Source organism: Sorex fumeus, unplaced genomic scaffold, assembly GCF_029834395.1.
Source record: "Sorex fumeus unplaced genomic scaffold, SorFum_2.1 ptg000128l, whole genome shotgun sequence".
Taxonomy (NCBI): Eukaryota; Metazoa; Chordata; class Mammalia; order Eulipotyphla; family Soricidae; genus Sorex; species Sorex fumeus.
In genome coordinates, this window is record NW_026606185.1 from 1,722,753 (window position 1) to 1,741,352 (window position 18,600).

The 18,600-nt window shown below is 58.7% G+C and overlaps 1 protein-coding gene across 1 annotated transcript; it reads left to right on the forward strand.

Annotated features, from left to right (window-relative positions):
- Positions 1–10,524: 10,524 nt before the first annotated feature.
- SLC16A5 (solute carrier family 16 member 5) lies at positions 10,525–18,021 on the forward strand. The gene is made up of 4 exons (XM_056137874.1): positions 10,525–10,728; positions 12,880–13,023; positions 14,809–15,618; positions 17,710–18,021. Exons 1-4 carry the CDS (start codon positions 10,530–10,532, stop codon positions 17,958–17,960), a joined length of 1,404 nt encoding a protein of 467 aa, XP_055993849.1. The 5' UTR covers positions 10,525–10,529; the 3' UTR covers positions 17,961–18,021.
- The last annotated feature ends 579 nt before the right edge of the window (positions 18,022–18,600 follow it).

Consider the following 18,600-nt stretch of genomic DNA (forward strand, 5'->3'; position numbering starts at 1 on the left):
AGCAACTTTGTAACTATCTCACACAGTGATTCAATAACATTTTTTAAAACCCCCAAACTTCTCCTGCCTGACATGCAGTGGGACCCCTGCCAGCCATCTGGTCCCCCAAGCACTGTCAGGGGTGGCCCCTGTAGTGGGCCCTGAGCACAGAACCAGGACTAAGCCTCAGCATGGCCAAGGTATGACCAATGGCAACCCCCACCCCTGAATTTTTGAGCCCCGGAAAGTACCCCCTCTAATTAGGGTGTCGCCTTTCTGCAGCACAGCTGAGGGTTAGTGGTTGCTCCTGGGATAAAGCACCCAGGAGTTCTGAGTTCCACAGGGCTCAGAAGTCAAGTACCTGGTGCCCCAAGTGCCTGGAGCATCCCGCTCCCAGGAAGGCTGACCTACACTGCACTCCAAGCTCAAGTGCAATGACATTCCTCCGAGCTGCATCCTGTGCCAAAACAAATCTTAGAGAAGGAGCCAGAAGCTCCAGGGCCAACACGGAGCTGCTGGTGCCCTGCCAACGATTTCTGGGCGAGGCCTCGTCCTGGTGACACTGTGTCTCCTGCCTGCTGGCCTCGACCCTCCTGGCTCTCGTTTCTCAAAAGGCTGGACCTGACCAGCGGCCTCACATTCTAGCACAGTCTGCTCATGTGAGCACATCCCGCGGGAGCCTCCAGGGCAATTGGATGTGTAGAGAAAGGGCCTGGGGGAGAAGGTGATGGGGGGTAGGCGCTCCAGCCTAGGAGACCCTCAAGGAGATAGAGCATGGGGTCCCAGAGCCCGCCAGATCCCATTTCGTCCCGGGCATCAAGTGGCTGGGCACAGCCCTGGTGGCCCTGAGCATCCCCTTGGGGTGGGTCCCTGGCTTTCTTGGGAGCCCCACTCTAAAAAGAGAAGACAGTCGAGGGGGGCTGGCATGGTAGTACAGAAGATAGGGCACATGCCCGGGTTTGATCCCCAGCTCCATATATAGTCCCCTGGCACTGCCTGGAATGATTCCTAAGCAGGGATGGGTGAAGCCCAAAAGAGAAGGAGGAGGGGGGTGGAGAGATAGCACAGCGGGTAGGGCGTTTGCCTTGCACGCGGCCGATCCATATGGTCCCCTGAGCACCGCCAGGAGTAACTCCTGAGTGCAGAGCCAGGAGTAACCCCTGTGCATCGCCAGGTGTGACCCAAAAAGCAAAAGAAGAAAAGAGCTGAGGGGACCGGAGCAGTAGTACAGTGGGGAGGGCGCTTGCCTTACATACAGCTGACCTGGGTTCAGTCCCTGGCACCTCATCGGGTCCCCTGAACACCGCTGATCCCTGAGCACAGAGTATTGAACCCAGGTCAGCCGCATGCAAGTTAAGTGCCCCCTCTCACTGTACTATCACTCTGGCCATGCTTTGTCTGTTGACTGGTTTGGGGGTTACACCTGGTGGCTCTCAGGGGCTACACCTAGCTCAGTGCTTGGGGATCACTCTGGAGGTGTTTGGGGAACACTGCGGAGTTAGGGGTTCAAATCCAGGGCTTGCAAAGCATGTGCACACCCCTTAGAGTCATCTCCTTGGCTCCCCCTAAAAATTACTCCTGAACACAGACCCAGAAAGAACACAGCCCTGAGCACTGCTAGGTATGAGCCAAAACAAGCAAAACAATTCTGTTAGGGACCAAAGAGATGGTATATGCCCAGACCCCAGTTCCATCCCTAGCACCTCCAATGGTGCCCTGAGCACCTCCAGGGGAGCCCCCAGTTCTACAACGTTACCCATTAGAGCTTATTTTTGAACCCATGCTGGGAGAAGACACAGCTCATCTGGAGGCAGAGAAGTGACCCCCCACCACCACTGTGGCTGGGAGGCTATGCTGGTTTCCATGCTTTCTCGAAGGGATGAGAGTGGGGAGGGCGCGTGCGTCTGTCTAAGCAGTTCCTCTTGCCTCCGGCCTGTCTGTGCCCCAAGGCAGCCAGCCGGGGCACTATATCTCAGATCTCAGGGGTCACTTTCGACAGAGACGAGCCGACTTGCCAATCTCAACCACCTGGCCTCTATAAAACATATTTACCAACTCCTAGTGAAATCCAGGTAAAACACAGATATGGGCAGGGCCAAGGGACACAGAGATGGGGTCAGAGGAGGAACAGTCAAGGGAACTGGCCTTGTCTGCAATCTTGCCCCTGCAATCAAAGCCACCCTCTGGCAGAGGGGAGGCCTGAGCTGTGATCTTAGGTGATGGGCATTTTCCAGGGAAAGTGAGTCAGGATGGTACTCCAAGAGGGACCAGAGCAGAGGCAGAGCCTGCAGGAGGGACAATGGCCAGCAGGGACAGGACACCAGAAAAAAAGGACTTGAGAAGAAGAGGACAAAATCAAGAAACTGAGTGGGGAGACGGTCCGAAGGGTTGGTGTAGCCGTTTCCCACGCTGACCCCTCTGTTTGATTCCAGGCACTCCGTGGTCCCCGAGTGATGTCCAAATACCAAACTGGGCACTGCAGGGTGTGGTCCCAAGCCGGAGTGGGGTTGAGCGTGGGGGTAAAGTAAGAAAAAATCCAAACTAAGAAATGTTGGGGTTTGGCTTCAGCATTGAATTGCTGTTTAGGGAAGAAAGAAAGAGGGGACCAGACAGGGAGCCCCGTAGAACACATGGGTGAGTCCTAGGTTCCAGCCCAGGAACCCAAAGTCATTGGAGTATCAGAGATAAAGTGCTGGCGGGCGGGGCGAGGTGGGCACTGCAGGGGCGGGGGGAGAGGAGCAGAGTCACAGATGGTGGTGCCTTTGGGTTTGGGGTCATACCTGGTGGTGCTCGGGGTTTACTCCTGGCTCAGATCTCAGGGGTCACTCCTGGTGGGGCTCAGGGGACCCTGTGGGACGCCAGGAATGGAATCTATGGAATCTGGGTCGGCCTCATGCAAGACCAGTGCCCTGACCGCCATACTATAGTTTAGACCCTTATGATTACACTTAAATGGACCCTCCCCAGTCCCACCCATGCCCACGTTTGTACCTTGGGGCCCCCAGATTGAGCCCAGAGATGCCCCACCCACCCACTGCAAGTCAGTGAATGCGCTGTGGCACATGACTCACGGCGATGAACCCAGAAGCTTAAAGATTTCCCTGCGGTTTTGATTTGCTTTTCCTTGGTGATTAATGATGTTCCGCATAGTTTTTGCCACATCATTACTTTGAGGACTTTTATATGTTTACTTTGGCATAGTTTCTTTCTCTTTCATATTTGGGCCACACCTGGTGGTACTCAGATCCTGGCTCTGCGCTCAGGGATCATTTCTGGTGGGGCTCAGGGAACTCTATGGGCTGCTGGGGATCCAACCAGAGTCGGTCATGAGTAAGGCAAGTGCCCTTCCTGCTGGACTATCTCTCCGGCCCCAACTTTGACCAAATTTCTACTTGTCCTTTGCCCATTTTTTTTTTTTTGCTTTTTGGGTCACACCCCGCGATGCACAGGGTTACTCCTGGCTCATGCACTCAGGAATCACTCAGGGGACCATATGGGATGCTAGGAATTGAACCTCAATCAGCTGTGTGCAAGGCAAATGCCCTACTCCCTGTATTATTGCTCCAGCCCCTTTTCTTTCATTTTTTTAAGCTTTTTTTTTTTTTAAAAAAAAAGCTTCTGGGCCACACCTTCTGGACCACACAGGGATCACTCCTGGTGGGGATGGGGGGACCATATGGAGTGCCAGGATCGAACCCCAGTTGGCCATATACAAGGCAAGCATCCTCCTCACTGTCCCATCTCTCTGGCCCGCCCATTTACTCTTTTTCAATCTGGGCCACTCCTGGCAGTGAGCAGGTGGGGTTGGGGCTCGTGCTCAGGGCCAAGGAGCACTGCAAGTGTGCTCAAGCCAGTTGCCCTCCTTTGCCTATATTTATTTACCTGTTTTGGGGAAGGTCTTGGGCTATACCCAGCAGCGTTTGAGGCTATTTCCAGCTCATTCCTGGTGATGCTCAGGAACCATACAGTGCTGAGGATCATCTGGGATCAGCTGCATGACAGCGAGGGCCTAAACTCTTGGCCCTTTAACTCATCTTTTCTTGGGGGGTTTGGGGTCACACCCAACAGTCCTCAGGGCCTTCTCCTGGCTCTGTACTCGGGGGTCATTTCTGGCAGGGCTAAGGGGACCAGATGTGGTGTCAGGGATCAAGTTGGAGCAGGAGGCGAAATCAGTCAGGGCCAGAGAGATAGTACAGCAGGTATGGAGCTCTCCTTGTACGTGGCTGTCCCAGGATCAAGAACCACATCCTATATGGTCCCCTGAGCCATCACTAGGAGTAATTTTTTAGTTCAAAGCCAAAAATAACCCCTGAGCACCGCTGGGTGTGCGCCCCAATCCCAAACAAACAAGAAAATCTGGCATCATCCATGTACAAGGCAAGTGGCTTACTCCTGGACTAGCTCTCCCCATAACACTTTTTTTTGTGAAGTAAAATAGTATTATTAAGAGAGATTTATTTAGGGGCCAGAGAGATACGACAGCATGTAGAGTGTTTGCCTTGCATGTGGCCAACCTGGGTTTGATCCCTGGCATCCCATATGGTCCCCTGAGCACACCACCAGGAGTGATTCCTGAGTGCAGAGCCAGGAGTAAGCCCTGAGCTTCACTGGGTGTACCCCCCCCCAAAAAAAAGGGAAGAGAGATTATTTATTTAGAGGCAGATGAGAGAGAGAGAGATGCATTCAAGAGAGAACATGGGCTTCTCCAGAGGCGAAAAGGTCATGCCCAACTGTGAGTTATTTGCTCTTTTCTGTTGTTACTTGTCTTTTTATTGAGCTATTTATATCAAATTAATATAAGCCTCTTTCCACATACCTGATTTTCAAATACTTTCTGCCATTAGAAGGGTTCTTTTATTTTCCTTCTGGTGTTTTGTCTCTTTATTTCTTTTATTTGTATTACTTGTGGGTCTTGGTGGGCCTTAACTCTAGGTACTAAGGGGCTACTCCTGACTCTGTGCTCAGGGATCACTCCTGGTGGGGCTCAGGGGATCATCTGAGGTGTTGAGGATCAAACCAGGGTTTGCATCATGCAAGACAGGCACCTCACCCCCTGTGCTACTCTCTGCCTCAGTTGTTACTATTATTATTTTTTTTTTTATTTATTTATTGAATCACTGTGGGAAAGGTTACAAAGCTTTCAGGTTTATGTCTCAGTCATGCAAATATCAAACACATTTCCCTTTACCAATACTTATTTTTTCCCATGAAGAACCCCAATAAAACCCCACCCCCCACCCCTCCCCGTCCCTGTGAGGCAGATGAATTCTAGTTAACACTCTATCCGCTTTGATTAGATTGTTTCAATAAAAGACTCACCACTATTATTTAGAGTTTACCCCCCCCCAAATCAGACATGCTGAAAAAGCATTGTGAAGTGATTTGCTTTCTACAGCTGGGTTCAAGAATTAAATGTTGGTTTTGGATTTCTGCTATTTTACCTATTGACCCTGGAAGTATTTCTACTGAAAGTCAGATAGTTAAGAAATTGGTTTCTGTGTTCTGGAGTCGTGGCCGTGCTGGAGAGCCGCTCGTGGGGGGCAACTGGTGGCCTCGGTAGGGCGTGAAGGGCGGAGCGAAACGCCCCCCTTCCCATGAGGTTTTAGTCGCCCCCACACTCCCGGCTCATACCTGCTGTCCACAAGGCTCCCATGTGGCCGCCATCTTTCTTTCCAGAGAGGAGAGGGCGAATGGGGCAACACCCTTTCCCCTCCGGCAGACTTGATGGGCTGGATCAACGCATAGTCCGTTCACTTTTCTGCTCCAAGCTGCTGGGTTCTGCATTAAGTCCTTGTGCTTCTGGGGCCATGGCCGTGCTGGAGAGCCGCTCGCGGGGGGCGACTTGTGACCTCGGTAGGGCGTGAAGGACGGACCGGAACGCCCCCCGACCCATGAGGTTTTAGTCGCCCCCACTCCCCCGGCTCATACCTGCTGTCCACAAGGCTCCCATGTGGCCGCCATCTTTCTTTCCAGAGAGGAGAGGGCGAATGGGGCAACACCCTTTCCCCTCCGGCAGACTTGATGGCCTGGGTCAACGCATAGTCCGTTCACTTTTCTGCTCCAAGCTGCTGGGACTATTATTATTATTGACTTGGAATAATACATGATGGTGCTCAAGTGCCCTGGAGGTATCAGAGATCAAATTAGGGGCTCCCAGATGCAAAGCCATACTCCTGGCTCTGTGCTCAGTGCTCAGTGATCACCCCTGGTGAAGCTCAGGGGAACTCAGTTCAGTTGCGTGCAAAGCATGGCCTTATCCATTGTATTATCTCTCTGGTCCTGTCACATGCGCTTTGGTGTAATATCTGAGAATCTACTGTCTCACACAATGTCAAGACGATGAACACAGATCTCTCTCTCTCTCTCTCTCTCTCTCTGCAGATATCTGATCTCGCTCTTTCTCGCGTCAATATGCAAATGTCTCAACATCATCTCACCCGTGGCTGGGAAGACCACCGCTGGAACAGCGGACTGTGGCTGCAGCCTTGTGCAAGCCAACACTGTGAAGGTTTGTTCTCAGTCCGAGTCCATCGAGCTGCAGTCCATCCTCTGGGCAAGCCAACACTGTGAAGGTTTGTTCTCAGTCCGAGTCCATCGAGCTGCAGTCCATCCTCTGGGCAGTTAACCCCCGGGAAGAACGGACGCCCTCACCCGTCCTCCCAGCTCACGCCCTTTGCCCTTTGGGAGGTGGAGACTCCTAATCATACACCTTTTCCTTTCCTATCCGGGGAACCTAGAACCTCTGGCAGAAAAATCGAGAAGCCTGAAAGGGAGCGCGTGGCTTAGGCAACCAACACGTTACTGACATGCAAAGAACATGTTAACAGGATGCAAATACATCAGCACCAGGGGCGCGGCGGGCCCCGCCCCGCCTCGATCTCCAGGCTGCAAAACCCCGGGAGGCCTGCCCCCGCGTTAGCCCCGCCCCTCCCCGCCCCTCCCCGCCCCTCCCCGCCCAGTCGCCTTCGTCCCGCCCTCAACCCCGCCCAGTCGCCTGTGATCGCCCCGCCCTGTCGCTTTGGCCCCGCCCCTCACCCCGCCTCGTCGCGTTGGCTCCGCCCCGCTCCTCGCCTTGCGCCCCCGCGTCCTGCCGCCTCCTCCCGCCCCCTCCAGGAAGCCGCGCGCGGCGGGAGTGGAGCCGCCCGGCTGCTTGGCGGTGCGCGCCGGTGAGCGGGGGGGAGGGGGGCCCCCTCCCTGGCCCCCCACTGCCTCCTAGGCGTCCTCGCGCCGGGCTCTCGGTCAGCGCCCTGCTGTGGCCCACCTGGCTCCCTTCCAGCCTATGATGGGCTCAGGGGTGAGGCTCCAAAAAGAGTCTTACTGTGCTCCTACCTTCAGGGTGGGGGCTCGCCGGGCCGGCGAGGTTCTCCTGAGCGCCCCTCGGCCTTGTACGGCCCCAGGAGATGGGAGTGGGGGGGCCAGAAGCCGCAGACTGAAACCAGACTGGAGCCCAGCAGCTGGGCAGGTGTTGGAGGTTTCCAGAGGCAGGGGTCTGGCCGTGTCTGCGGGGGATCTCCGGGCTCCCCTCTCCTGCCTGGCTGCAGGGTTCAGGGCGGGATGTCCAGGGGCTAAGTCCTGTCCCTCCTTCACCTCTGGGGCTGGAGGTTATGGTCCCTCTCACCTTGAAAGAGGGGGTGCAGGCAGCCCCTGGGCTGGCCAGCCTGGAAGGGCCAGGGAAGGGTTTTGCAGGACAAGCCTTGACGTGTGAACTTTGACCCTGCCCACAAACCCAGCCCTGAGCCCTGGCACCCAGCGATGGCTCCACTCTGGGCTGAGGCGTCCCTGATGGCTAAGGTTGGCAGCCCCCCCTGCCAAAAATGACCCTTCTCAGGAAGTGAGGGTACTGTGCTCCCAGCCGCCAAAGGTGCACCCCGAAGACCCGACACCGTGGTTTCGGCCTGACCTTCCGGGCTCCTGCTCTCCCCCACTCTGGCCTTCCGGAATGGACTTGCGTGCCAGGAAGCTGGGCCGCCTGGAGTCTGGGGCTTGCGTGCCCCTCGCCCCCTGGGAAACACAGGTGGGTCTGGTTACTCTGAGCTCTGCCTGAGGCTGGCTCCTGGGGGAAGGAATTGGTCCCTTCTTGGAGTGTTGGAGGCGGGGAGGGGGAGAGATGAAAAAGCAAATTATGGCTTAGATGGGGGGGGATGATGAGAGAGAGAATCGGAAGCCTGGGATGCCACCTAACCCCTGTGGGGTCACTGCCAAGGAGGCCTGTCCGCCTTCTCTCTGGTGATGGATTCTGGAACCTCTGCAGCTAGGGGGCAGAGGCTTTTGGGGGAGCCAAGTATGCGTGAGGCCAGGAGAGTGTCCCAGGGCACTGGGGAGCCCCTGGGATCTGAGGGGCAAAGGATTCCTGGCTTCTGACTGGTCATCGGGAGGCCTGGAGGCAGGAGGGACCTTGAAGGACCAGCCCAGGGCAAGGGAAGGTCAGACCCTCAGACCCCCTCAGGAGGTGATGCTGGAGAAGGGCTGAGATCTCTCCAGGGGCAGGGCAGGGCGAGGGGGCCCCCTGGGTAGGTCCCCCACATATCAGCTCTGGGATCTCACCTCCTCCCCTTGGGGGTTGGAGCCGTGGAGGAAAAATGGGCAGGTGGACAAGGTAGACAGCCAGAGTAAGAAGGTACATTGGGGGAGCAAAGAGGGTCTGACCTGAGGGTTCACCCCAAGATCAGACGCTGCTGGTGGTTGTTCCTTTGGAGGGACCGTCACCCTGGAAGGGGCCCAGACCGCTGGCTGGTGAGCTTTCTCCCGAGTTTGCAGCTACTCCAGAGATGGAGCTGGTGGGGTGGTGGGGAGAAGGAGCATCTAGGGACAGATGTGACATGTGCCCTGGTAAGGAGGGAGGAGCTGCAGGTCACACACACACTCACACACACTCACATATACACTCACACATGCACACACATACACTCACACACATGCACACACAGGGTCACATTCACATAAACACACACTTTCACATACACATACACAGTCTTGCACACTCACACATAAACAAACTCATATACGCTCATACACACACAGTCTCATACACATACACAGTCACATAAGTACACACAAACTGAGATGAGGTCACACACAGGGTCACATTCACACATAAACACACATTCACATACACATTCACAGTCTGACACTCTCACACATACACACACTATCACATAAATCACAAATTCTGAGCTGAAGTCACACACACATACCCACAGAGTCACACTCACACATAAAGATACACATTCACATACACATGCACAGTCTCACACTCACACATATATGCACACACTCACAGATGCTCATATACACACACAGTCTCACACACATACACACACACATTCACATAAATACACAAACTCTGAGCTGAGGTAACACACACATACACACACACACACACACTCCCTGTCTCACACACACAAAACACACATGCACACATACACTCACTTATCTGAGGTGGGTCCCGGGAGCTCTCTCACCTGGGGAGGGAAGGAGGCAGAAACGGTCTGTCTGTAGTGGCAGGAGGTGGGGAAGGTATGGGGTGCTGCTTTGGCAGGAAGAGTTGGTTTCGGATTTCCAGCCTTTCCTGCCTTTCCAGGTATCTTCCCAGGTCCTGGGGCTGGAGGGAGCGAAAGTGGTGGGGGCCCATGACTCTGGGACCTCTGGGACGGGGGATGCTTCCTGGGTCTGCCTGGGTTGTGGTGCAGAGAGGCGAGAGGGCTGTGGGGGTGCTGGGGAGCAGGTATGGGTCTGTGGGTCGCCCCTGGGCAACCTTTGTGTTGGGGAGGGGCCAAGATAGGACAGAGTTGAAGGTTCTGTGGACGTCCGTGTGTTACTGTGCCAGCCCATGAGTCTGGATGGCTCCGGGCTCGTCTGGGGGTGCGCAGAGCCAGAGCAGTGGGTGGGAAGGGGTGGGGTGCCGGTGGGGGGGTTGCTCACCGCGCAGCCTCTGGACGCGGTCCCCACAGGAGCAGCTCTTTGGGGGGGCTGCCAGTGCCCAGGAACTTGAGGTGTGCCTTCTCCTTGACTGGCTGCTGGCCGTCCTTGTTCTGCGTCTCCCGGGGCTCCACCCAGCCTGCCTGCCGGACGCGCTGACCGTGAACTTTGCTGTTCGTGGGGCATTGCGAAAGATCTGAAGGTTTGAAAATGCTCTGTGCACGCGGGCGGGGGGCGTGTAGGGGCTTCTGAGGTGGGCTCTAGACAAGTGCTTACTGCGGGCACAGAGCCCCGGGGCATCCTGCCAAAGCACCAGGTGATGACCCCCCAGAACCCCCAGCCATCACTCACCTGCCAGTCCCTTCCAGCCCTCCTGCCCCCCTGGCTGTAGGAAGTGGGTGAAAGGGGGTGCCAAGACCAGCGCGTGGACCTGAGGCCACCTCCCAGGGGGCGGTGCCCCTTGGTGATACCTGTTGGCACGAGGGGAAAGGAGTTTGGGTGGCCCGGGAAGGTGGCAGGTGGCTGTGGGGAAGGTGGCAGCCTGCCCACAGTGGGCCTCACGCTCTTCCCTCCGCAGGTGGCTGGACGGTGGCCCCCAGGCTGAGCTCCTGGCTGCGGGCTCCCCACAGACCATGTCCCAGGCCCTGGAGCGCACCGAGGGCGGCTGGGCCTGGGTGGTGCTGCTGGCCTCCATGGTGACCCAGGCCCTCACGCTGGGTTTCCCCCCCTGCATCGGCATCTTCTTCGAGGACCTGCAACGCCAGTTCCAGGCCAGCAACAGCGAGACCTCGTGGTTCCCGTCCATCCTGACGGCCATGCTGCATGCGGGCGGTGAGTGGCCGGAGGGCCCTGGGGGCTCGGGGACAGTGTGGACGTCACTTTGTAACTTTCCAGCTGGAACCTTCCTGAACCCTGACTTCTCTGCAGGGCCAGGGCGGGAGGTGGGCACCGACCTGTCCCGCAGGGGGTCCCAGGCAAGATCAGGAGACCTGCAGGGAAAGGTCCGCGGCTGTGGGGCGTGGAGACCCTGTTGGGGGTTGTAGAAAGCAGGGTGGGGGGTCACAGCAGGTCCGTGGGTACCCCAGCCAGGATGGGCACTCCTGAGGTCACCCCTTTTTGCAGAGAGGGCAGGGGCTGCCCCGAGGGCTACGCCATCTTGTGCGGTGAGTGGCACAAGGGCACCACTCAGCCTGGGCCTTCCCCAGAGTTGCCGCCTGTCACTAGCACCCCGATTTCCGGCCACTCCCTCCACCCGGCCAGCTGCCTGCTTGTCTGTCATTCAGGTCCTGGTCTTGTGAATGACAAGTCGAGCCTGGGACTTCCACAGCAGGGAGGCCTCTGAGTCTGCAGGGAGGGTGTGGCCAAAGCAGGGGTCAGCGGGAGGGATGGAGGGTCTGGGGCAGGCTGGGAGCCCCCAAGCCTTGTGACTTTAGTCTCATTACTCCAACCAGGCGCTCCACCTCCTCCCCCCCGCCCCGCCTCTCCCCCTCTCTGTCAGCCCACTGGCAACCCACACTCTTTCAGAGGGAGGTAAAAACGGTCACCTTGAGGGTATGAGGGTGCCCCACACTTTGGTTGCAGGATGTGCCAGGGTTCCCCAGGACTCCTTGCTGAGACAGCTGGGGTGTGCGCGGGGCCCACTCACTGCTTCAGATATGGAACCCCAGGGCCGCACACCAGGGTGCTCCCACTGGGAGGTGCCGCCCTCCCCTCCCCCCTCAGCTCAGTGACTCATGACTTTCTCCAATGTCACCTTGCCCCAGTGGGGCCGAGGCATGGGGGTGGGGAGCCCTGCGGGTCAGAGGTCACATCCACTCCCTCCAGCTGACGCCACCCCGGACTCAACGGCTGGCACCCTCTGTACCCAGACACCCACGTCCTCCTTCCTCTGACCACACTTTGGGAGAGTTTCCTGTGCTAGGGGACAGTTCCCAGTGTGAGGGGCTGCTGCAGGCTCATTTCTGCTCAGTCTAACCTGGGGAAGGCGGTGGGGGGCACCACCAGAAGCCTCAGCACTGGGAGGAGCTGGAGGCGATGGGGAGGGAAAGGGAGCCCCACCCCGCTTTTTTTCTTTTTTTTTTGCTTTTTTTGGGGTATATCTGGTGGATACTCAGGGGTTCCTCCTGGCTCTGCACTCAGGGATCACTCCTGGTGGTGCTCTGGGAACCATATGGGGTGCCGGGGATTGAGCCCAGGTCGGCTGCATCATGGCAAGTGCCCTCCCCACTGTATGATGGTTCTGGCTCCACCCCACCACACTTTCTGTGTATCAGTGCTAAGACCAGCGTTTTTGTTTGTTTGTTTGTTTTTGGTTTTGTTTTTGTGTTTTGACGGGGAAGCACATCAGGCGATGCTCAGGGGCTACTCCTGACTCTGTGCTCAGGAATCAATTCTGGTGGGCTCAGGGGACCACGTGGGATCCCAGGGATTGAACCCAGGTTGGCTGTGCAAAGCCAAAGCTCCAACTGCTGTATTGTCGCTCCACACCCCCCTCCTATTTGTTTGTTTGTTTGCTTCTATTTGTTTGCTCAGGGCTCACTCCTGGCTCTGCACTCAGGAATCACTCCTGGCAGTGCTCCGGGAGCCATACGGGATGCTGGAGATCGAACTTAGGTTGACTGTGCAAGCACATGCCCCCCGCCGCCCCCGCTGTCCTGTCACTCTGGCCCCACTTTTTGGTTTTTGATGCTTGTACTATTGAGTGTGGGGTACCGAGACCAGGGCTGGGTGGTTCAACTGGGGCCTCTGGTGGGTGCCTATATGGTCCAGCCTCACCTCACAGCTGTCAGGCATGTCCTGGTGTGAGCTCACTGGAGGGGAAACTGAGGCCTGAAGAGGACACGTACCTGGCCAGTGTATGGTGGGGTGGGGGCCAGAGGCCCTGCCGGGAGTGCTGGGCTGCCTATGAGCCTCCTGGCCAGGTCCCGGAGCCTCTCTCGCCCTGCGCCCTCCTCACGGCCCCCCCACCCCGTGTCTCCACAGGTCCCCTCTGTAGCATCCTGGTGGAGCGCTTCGGCTGCCGAGTGACCATGATGCTGGGCGGCTTGCTGGCCTGCCTAGGCTTGGTGGCCAGTTCCTTCTGCCAGAGCCTCTGGGCACTCTACGTCACGGCTGGCTTCATCTCAGGTGCCGCATCCCCACCCGGAGCATTTCGGGGTGCAGAGGGTGGAGGTCAACCGGGTTCCTGTCTCCTGGGGCTGGGACCATTAGCCGCCCATCAGCACGGAGGGACTTTCTGTGTCCTGGCCAGGCTGGCCACAGCACCTGATACAGTGTCCTGGGGGGGAGGGGCATGGTGGGGGTTAGATGCGCAGGAGGCCCCAGGTGGACCAGAAAGTGGGGTGGGGGGTGGGGGGCTGCTGCTCCCTGTGGGCAGGTGGGCAGAGAAGCCCTGCCTGGGTCCCTGTGGGCAGCGTGAGCATGAGGCCCGGGAAGAAGCTTCCAGATGGAGCAAAGAACCACGCAGAGGCCAGAAGGGTTAGAGGGGCAGGGCTGAAGCGATCGGACAGCGGGGAGGGCGTCTGCCTTGCACGCAGCAGACCCAGGTTCCATCCCCGGCATCCGGTAGGGTCGCCCGAGCACTGCCAGGAGTGATGCCTGAGTGCCTGAGCATCGCCGGGTGTGACCCCAAAAAGAAAAAAAGGCCTGGTGGGCCCCAGGGGGCTGTGCGGCACTCAGGCGCGAGGGCATGAGTACTGCCCTGCGTGCTGGCCCCTGTGCCTCACAGTCCGTGGATTTCTGCGTCCCTTCCTGCTGCTGGGCCACACCTGGAGGTGCTCAGGTCTGACTCCTGACCCAGTGCTCCGGGATCGAATCTAGCAGGGCTGGGGCCGGGGATGGCGCTGGAGGTGGCTGTGTGCAGCAAGTGCCCCCCCCCTCCACTGTGCTCTAGCTCCTCCCTGCCTTGAACTTCTTTTGATTTGGGGGGTATATTTTGGGCCACACCCAGCAGTGCCCTGGGGTCAGTCCTGTTGGTGCTTGAGGGACTATATGCGGTTCCAGGGATCGAACTGGAGTTGGCCACATGCCAGGCCTGTTTTGAGAGTAGCCAGGCAGCAGCCCCGGAAGTGACGGGGGAGGGGCAGGAGTGTGTTTGCAGGCCGGACTGGGGGGGTCACAGCTCTGGTCACCACAGGGGCCGGTGGTCAGCTGGGAGGAAGGAAATAGGCCCGATGGCCACTGAGGAAGTCGGAGGAGAAACAGGCGGGGGTTGGGGGGGCAGCAGCCACAGCCCACCCTCCAGCTCCCCTCTAGCAAGTTCCACTGCTGCATGGGAGAGTTGGGGGTTGCTGGAGAGCCCTGGGGGAGGTGGCAGATGAGCTGAGCAGGCGAGGAAGGTGGGGGCAGGGAACAGTCCCAGGCAAAGGGAGTGCAAAGGTCCTGGGGAAGAAAAGCTGGCATCAGGAAGGTGACCCTGGGTGACTCCCTGGGAGTTTCTGGGGCCACACCTGTAGGTGCTGGTGGGAGGGGGGCCCTCCTCCAGGGCGGCACCTGCATAGATTCAGGACCCTGCCGAGCCCGGAATGAAACCTCAGTAATGCCTCCTGGGCCCCATGCTGTGGATTTCTTGGCAAGGAATGTTCTGGAGGGCCCGGAGTGGTAGCACAGTGTGAATGGCTCTGGCCTTGCACATGGCAGACCCAGGTTCCAGCCCTGGCACCCCAGTCGGTCTCCCGAGCCCCTCCAGGAGCCATCCCTGTTCGCAGAGTCAGGAATCGGCCCTGAGCACTGCCGGGCGTGGCCCCCAAAGGAACAAACAAAAAGGGAAAGTTTGGGAAGGGATAATTTCCGGTTTGAGAGGTCTCCCTGTGCCGAGTGCAGGGGTGCAGGGGGCGGCTGGCAGCATGGGGAAGGCAGAGCTGAGGCTGTGCTCCCCACCCCGTCCAGCCCGGCCTCCTGTCCCCCCCGCAGGCCTGGGCATGTGCTTCAGTTTCCAGTCCAGCATCACGGTCCTGGGTCTCTACTTCTCCCGCCGGCGGGCGCTGGCCAACGCGCTGGCCTCCGTGGGCGTCTCCCTGGGCATCACACTCTGGCCGCTGCTCTCGCGCTCCCTCCTGGAAGATCTGGGCTGGAGGGGCACCTTCCTGGTCTTCGGTGGAGTCCTGCTGCACTGCTGCGTGTGTGGGGCCGTCCTGAGACCCATGCCCCCCCGCGCGGCCCCCCAGGCGCCAGCAGGCCCCCTGCTGCCGCCCAAGACGCCCGGCCCGGGCTGCCTGGTGGCATGCGGCCGCGCCGCTAGGCGCCACCTGGCCTTCGACGTCCTGCGGGAGAATGCAGCCTACCGCGTGTACACCCTGGGCGTCGTCTGGATGATCCTGGGCTTTCCACTGCCCCACGTCTTCCTGGTGCCCTATGCCCAGCGGCATGGGGTGTCCGAGCACAAGGCTGCCTTGCTCATCTCTGTCATCGGCTTCAGCAACATCTTCATGCGGCCGCTGGCCGGGCTGCTGGGTGGCTTTCGGGACTTCGCCCGCCACCGCAAGTACCTCTTCAGCATGGCAGTGCTGCTCAACGGCCTCACCAACCTGGTGTGCGTGGCCTCGGCTGACTTCTGGGTGCTGGTGGGCTACTGCCTGGTGTACAGCGTGTCCATGAGCGGCATTGGCGCCCTCCTCTTTCAGGTCCTTATGGACCTTGTCCCCACAGAGCGATTCTCCAGCGCCCTGGGCCTCTTCACCATCCTGGAGAGCATCTCCATCCTCATCTCCCCACCACTGGCTGGTGAGGCCTCGGGAACAGGCTTCTGGGAGGGGGTCAGAGTGGGGGGTTATGTATGTTTGTTGTGGTTATTTATTTATTTATTCTTTATTTGGGGCCAACCCCGACGAGGTACAGGGCTGACTCCTGGCTCTGCACTCAGGGGTAACTCCTGGTGGGGTTCAGGGGAATCCCAGTCGGTCTCCCGAGCCCAGGGATGGAACTTGGATCTGCCACGTGCAAAGCAAGCACCTGTTATGCTACTGCTTCCGCCCAGGTCGGGGGTCCGGTCCAGCAGCTGGGGGCTCAGGGTCTTGATTGCTCTGCCTTGAGGCTCCTCCCAGCTGTGCTTGGGGCTTTAGTTCCTGGCTCAGTTCTGGGACCACTCCTGGCGGGGCTCAGGGGACCTGATGACGTGCCAGGGATCAAACCAGGCTCAGCTGTGCACCAGGCCAGTGCCTTCCCTGGGTCCCTGGGATCTGTGATTTTTCTCAGGCGCCCCCTACCCCCCCCCCCCCCCGACCCTTGACAAAGCTTCGAGCAGGGCCCGGGACACAGACCACTGGCTGCGGCTGGCTTGGAACAGAAGCATCTAGAATTGTCAACTTGGGGGTGGAAGGAGTCACTCACAGGGCTGAGCAGAGGCTTTGCATTCTGGGGGTCTGGGTTGGAGTCCCCTCTCCATGGTTCCTCAAACACTCTTGGGAGAGATCTCAGAGCAAAGAACCGGGCCAGGCCCCTGTGCTCTGCTGGGTCTGGCTCAGGAGTCACAGTAATATCAAGATTCAGGGTCAGGGATGGGTGAAAGGGCCGAGCAGTTGCCTCAGAGCGGGGGTGCCCCTGGTTCCATCCCTGGCACCGTGACTCCACGCTGGAACACCAACCAGAAATACATGGGTTTGCGGGGGGAGCTTTCATTGGGGTGGGGGAAATACAATGGAGCTCCAGGCGGGAACCTGCTGCATGCAAAGCTCGGCCTGCTGAGTGCGCTCTGGGCCGTTGAGGGCTGTGGCTTCTGCCTGCCTCACTGCCACTTTATCACTTCTGTGGGGATGACCATTGGTTGGGTGGCGGCGTGGAGGCAGAGCTGGGGACCCTGCCTTTGCTGTTACAGGCTTCAGCCCTTCCATTTCCTGCCTGGGGGACTGTCAGCGCCTCCCAGAGGGAAACCCCAGCTTTGTCCTTTCTGGTGGAAGAGCTGGGATGAAAGCAGGGCTGGGGCCAGCAAGATAGCCTAGTGGGGAGGGCACTTGCCTGGCACAGCATCCTTTAGGGTCTTCTGAGCCCTGCCAAGAGTGATCCCTGAGCTGGGGCCGGAGCAATAGTACAGCAGGGAGGGCGTTTGCCTTGCACACGGCCGAACCGGTTTCAATCCCCGGCATCCCATATGGTTCCCCTGAGCACCGCCAGGAGTAATTCCTGAGTGCAAAGCCAGGAGTAACCCCTGTGCATTGCTGGGTGTGACCCCAAAAGCAAAAAAAAAAAGAAGAGTGTTTCCTGAGCACCTGAGCACAGCCAAGAGTAAGTCCTGAGTACCACCAGGTGTGGTTCCCCCACCCCCAAAAAAGAAGAGGTAAGCAGAAATCAGTTTGTGATCTCTGTAGGCGAGCCAGGGGACGCCACCAAGCCCTCTCCGCAGAGTCCCCCACCCTGGGGACCCCCTGAAGGCCCCCCAACCTGGGACTCCCAGGCTTGGTGCTTGAGGCCTTCTCTGAGGACTGCTGAGTGCAGCCTCCAAGACCCCAAACCAAACAGCAAGCAGAGGCCCTCAAGGGAGGGCTTACTGGGCAGCGGAGTGATGAGGGCGGGGCTCAGAGCAGGAAAGTTGCTGGCACCCTTAGGTGGGGGGCAGTGACTGCAGACTTGGGGGATCTTGGGTGGGCAGTAAATTCCGAGTTTGCAGGGGAGTCCTCCGAGCTGAGAAGCAGGGTGAGCTTGAGGGGCAAGCGGGCAGGCAGGCTTGTGCCCCCGACTTCCTGGCCCCAGAGCTATGGGGGGCAGATGCGAGTTTCCTTCACTGCAGTCTGCAGAGGAGCTGGGCACTTCTGGGTGCGGTCAGTGGGGGCAGCCTGGGGGCCCCTGAGGCAGGCCTGACTCTCACCCTCTGTCCCTTAGGGCTCCTCCTGGACACCACCGACAACAACTTCAGTTATGTTTTCTGCATGTCCAGCTTCTTCCTCATCTCTGGGGCGCTCTTCATGGTGGGCGGCTTCTACGCCCTGCAGAGGAAGGAGCAGCAGGCCCGGCGTGCGGAGGCTGAGGGCGTGAGGCCAACAGCTGCCCAGGAGCCGAGCCTCAGCCCCACAGACAGCAAGGGCGCCAAGAAGCCGCCCAGCACAGAGGTCACTTGTGTGACCAGCGTCTGAGCCCAGAGGCCTGAGAACTAGATGTCCAGCTGCGCACATTGGAGGCCAGCCTCCCAGGAGGACTCGGGCTTCCTGACCAGGGGAACAGTCGGTCCAGGAGCAGGTCTCGCTAGGGTGCAGGGTCTCTGGCAGGTTGTCCTGGGCCCTGTGAGGCTCCACTTGCTGCCCACAGGCACTGGGGCTGGAGCCACAGCACAGTGGGGAGGGTGCCTGCCCTGCACGCGGCTGGCCCAGGTTTAATCCCCGACATCCTCTATGGTTACTGAGCACCTCCAGGAGTGATTCTTGAGCACAGAGCCAGGAGTGACCCCTGAGTATCGCCGGGTGTGATCCAAGCCCCCCCACAACAAAAACCAGACCGCACTGACCCTTCCTGTTCCTCTCTCTGTCCGCCTCGACCTCCTCTGCTCTCCTGGACACCCCCATTTCCCAAATAGCCCCACCCTTGTCCTCTGAGACTGGGGCAAGGGGTGAGTGGACTCTGGCGGGGCTGAAGTTTGGACAGAGCCGGCATTGGGTGGGGCCCCACCACTGGCTCCCGTCCAGAGAACCGGAGGGGAGCCCCTCCCCGGATTAGGGGGTTCACCCTGCCCAGCAGGGCCTGCCGAATATCTCCTGGATCTCAGCCAGGGAAAGGGCT

What these genes read in the sequence shown, in the direction of transcription:
- SLC16A5 (XM_056137874.1), top strand. Translation starts at nt 10,530, where the DNA reads ATGTCCCAGGCCCTGGAGCGCACCGAGGGCGGCTGGGCCTGGGTGGTG. An exon ending in CACGGCTGGCTTCATCTCAG is followed by an intron (nt 13,024 to 14,808) that starts GTGCCGCATCCC and finishes TCCCCCCCGCAG; the next exon opens with GCCTGGGCATGTGCTTCAGT. An exon ending in CATCTCCCCACCACTGGCTG is followed by an intron (nt 15,619 to 17,709) that starts GTGAGGCCTCGG and finishes TCTGTCCCTTAG; the next exon opens with GGCTCCTCCTGGACACCACC.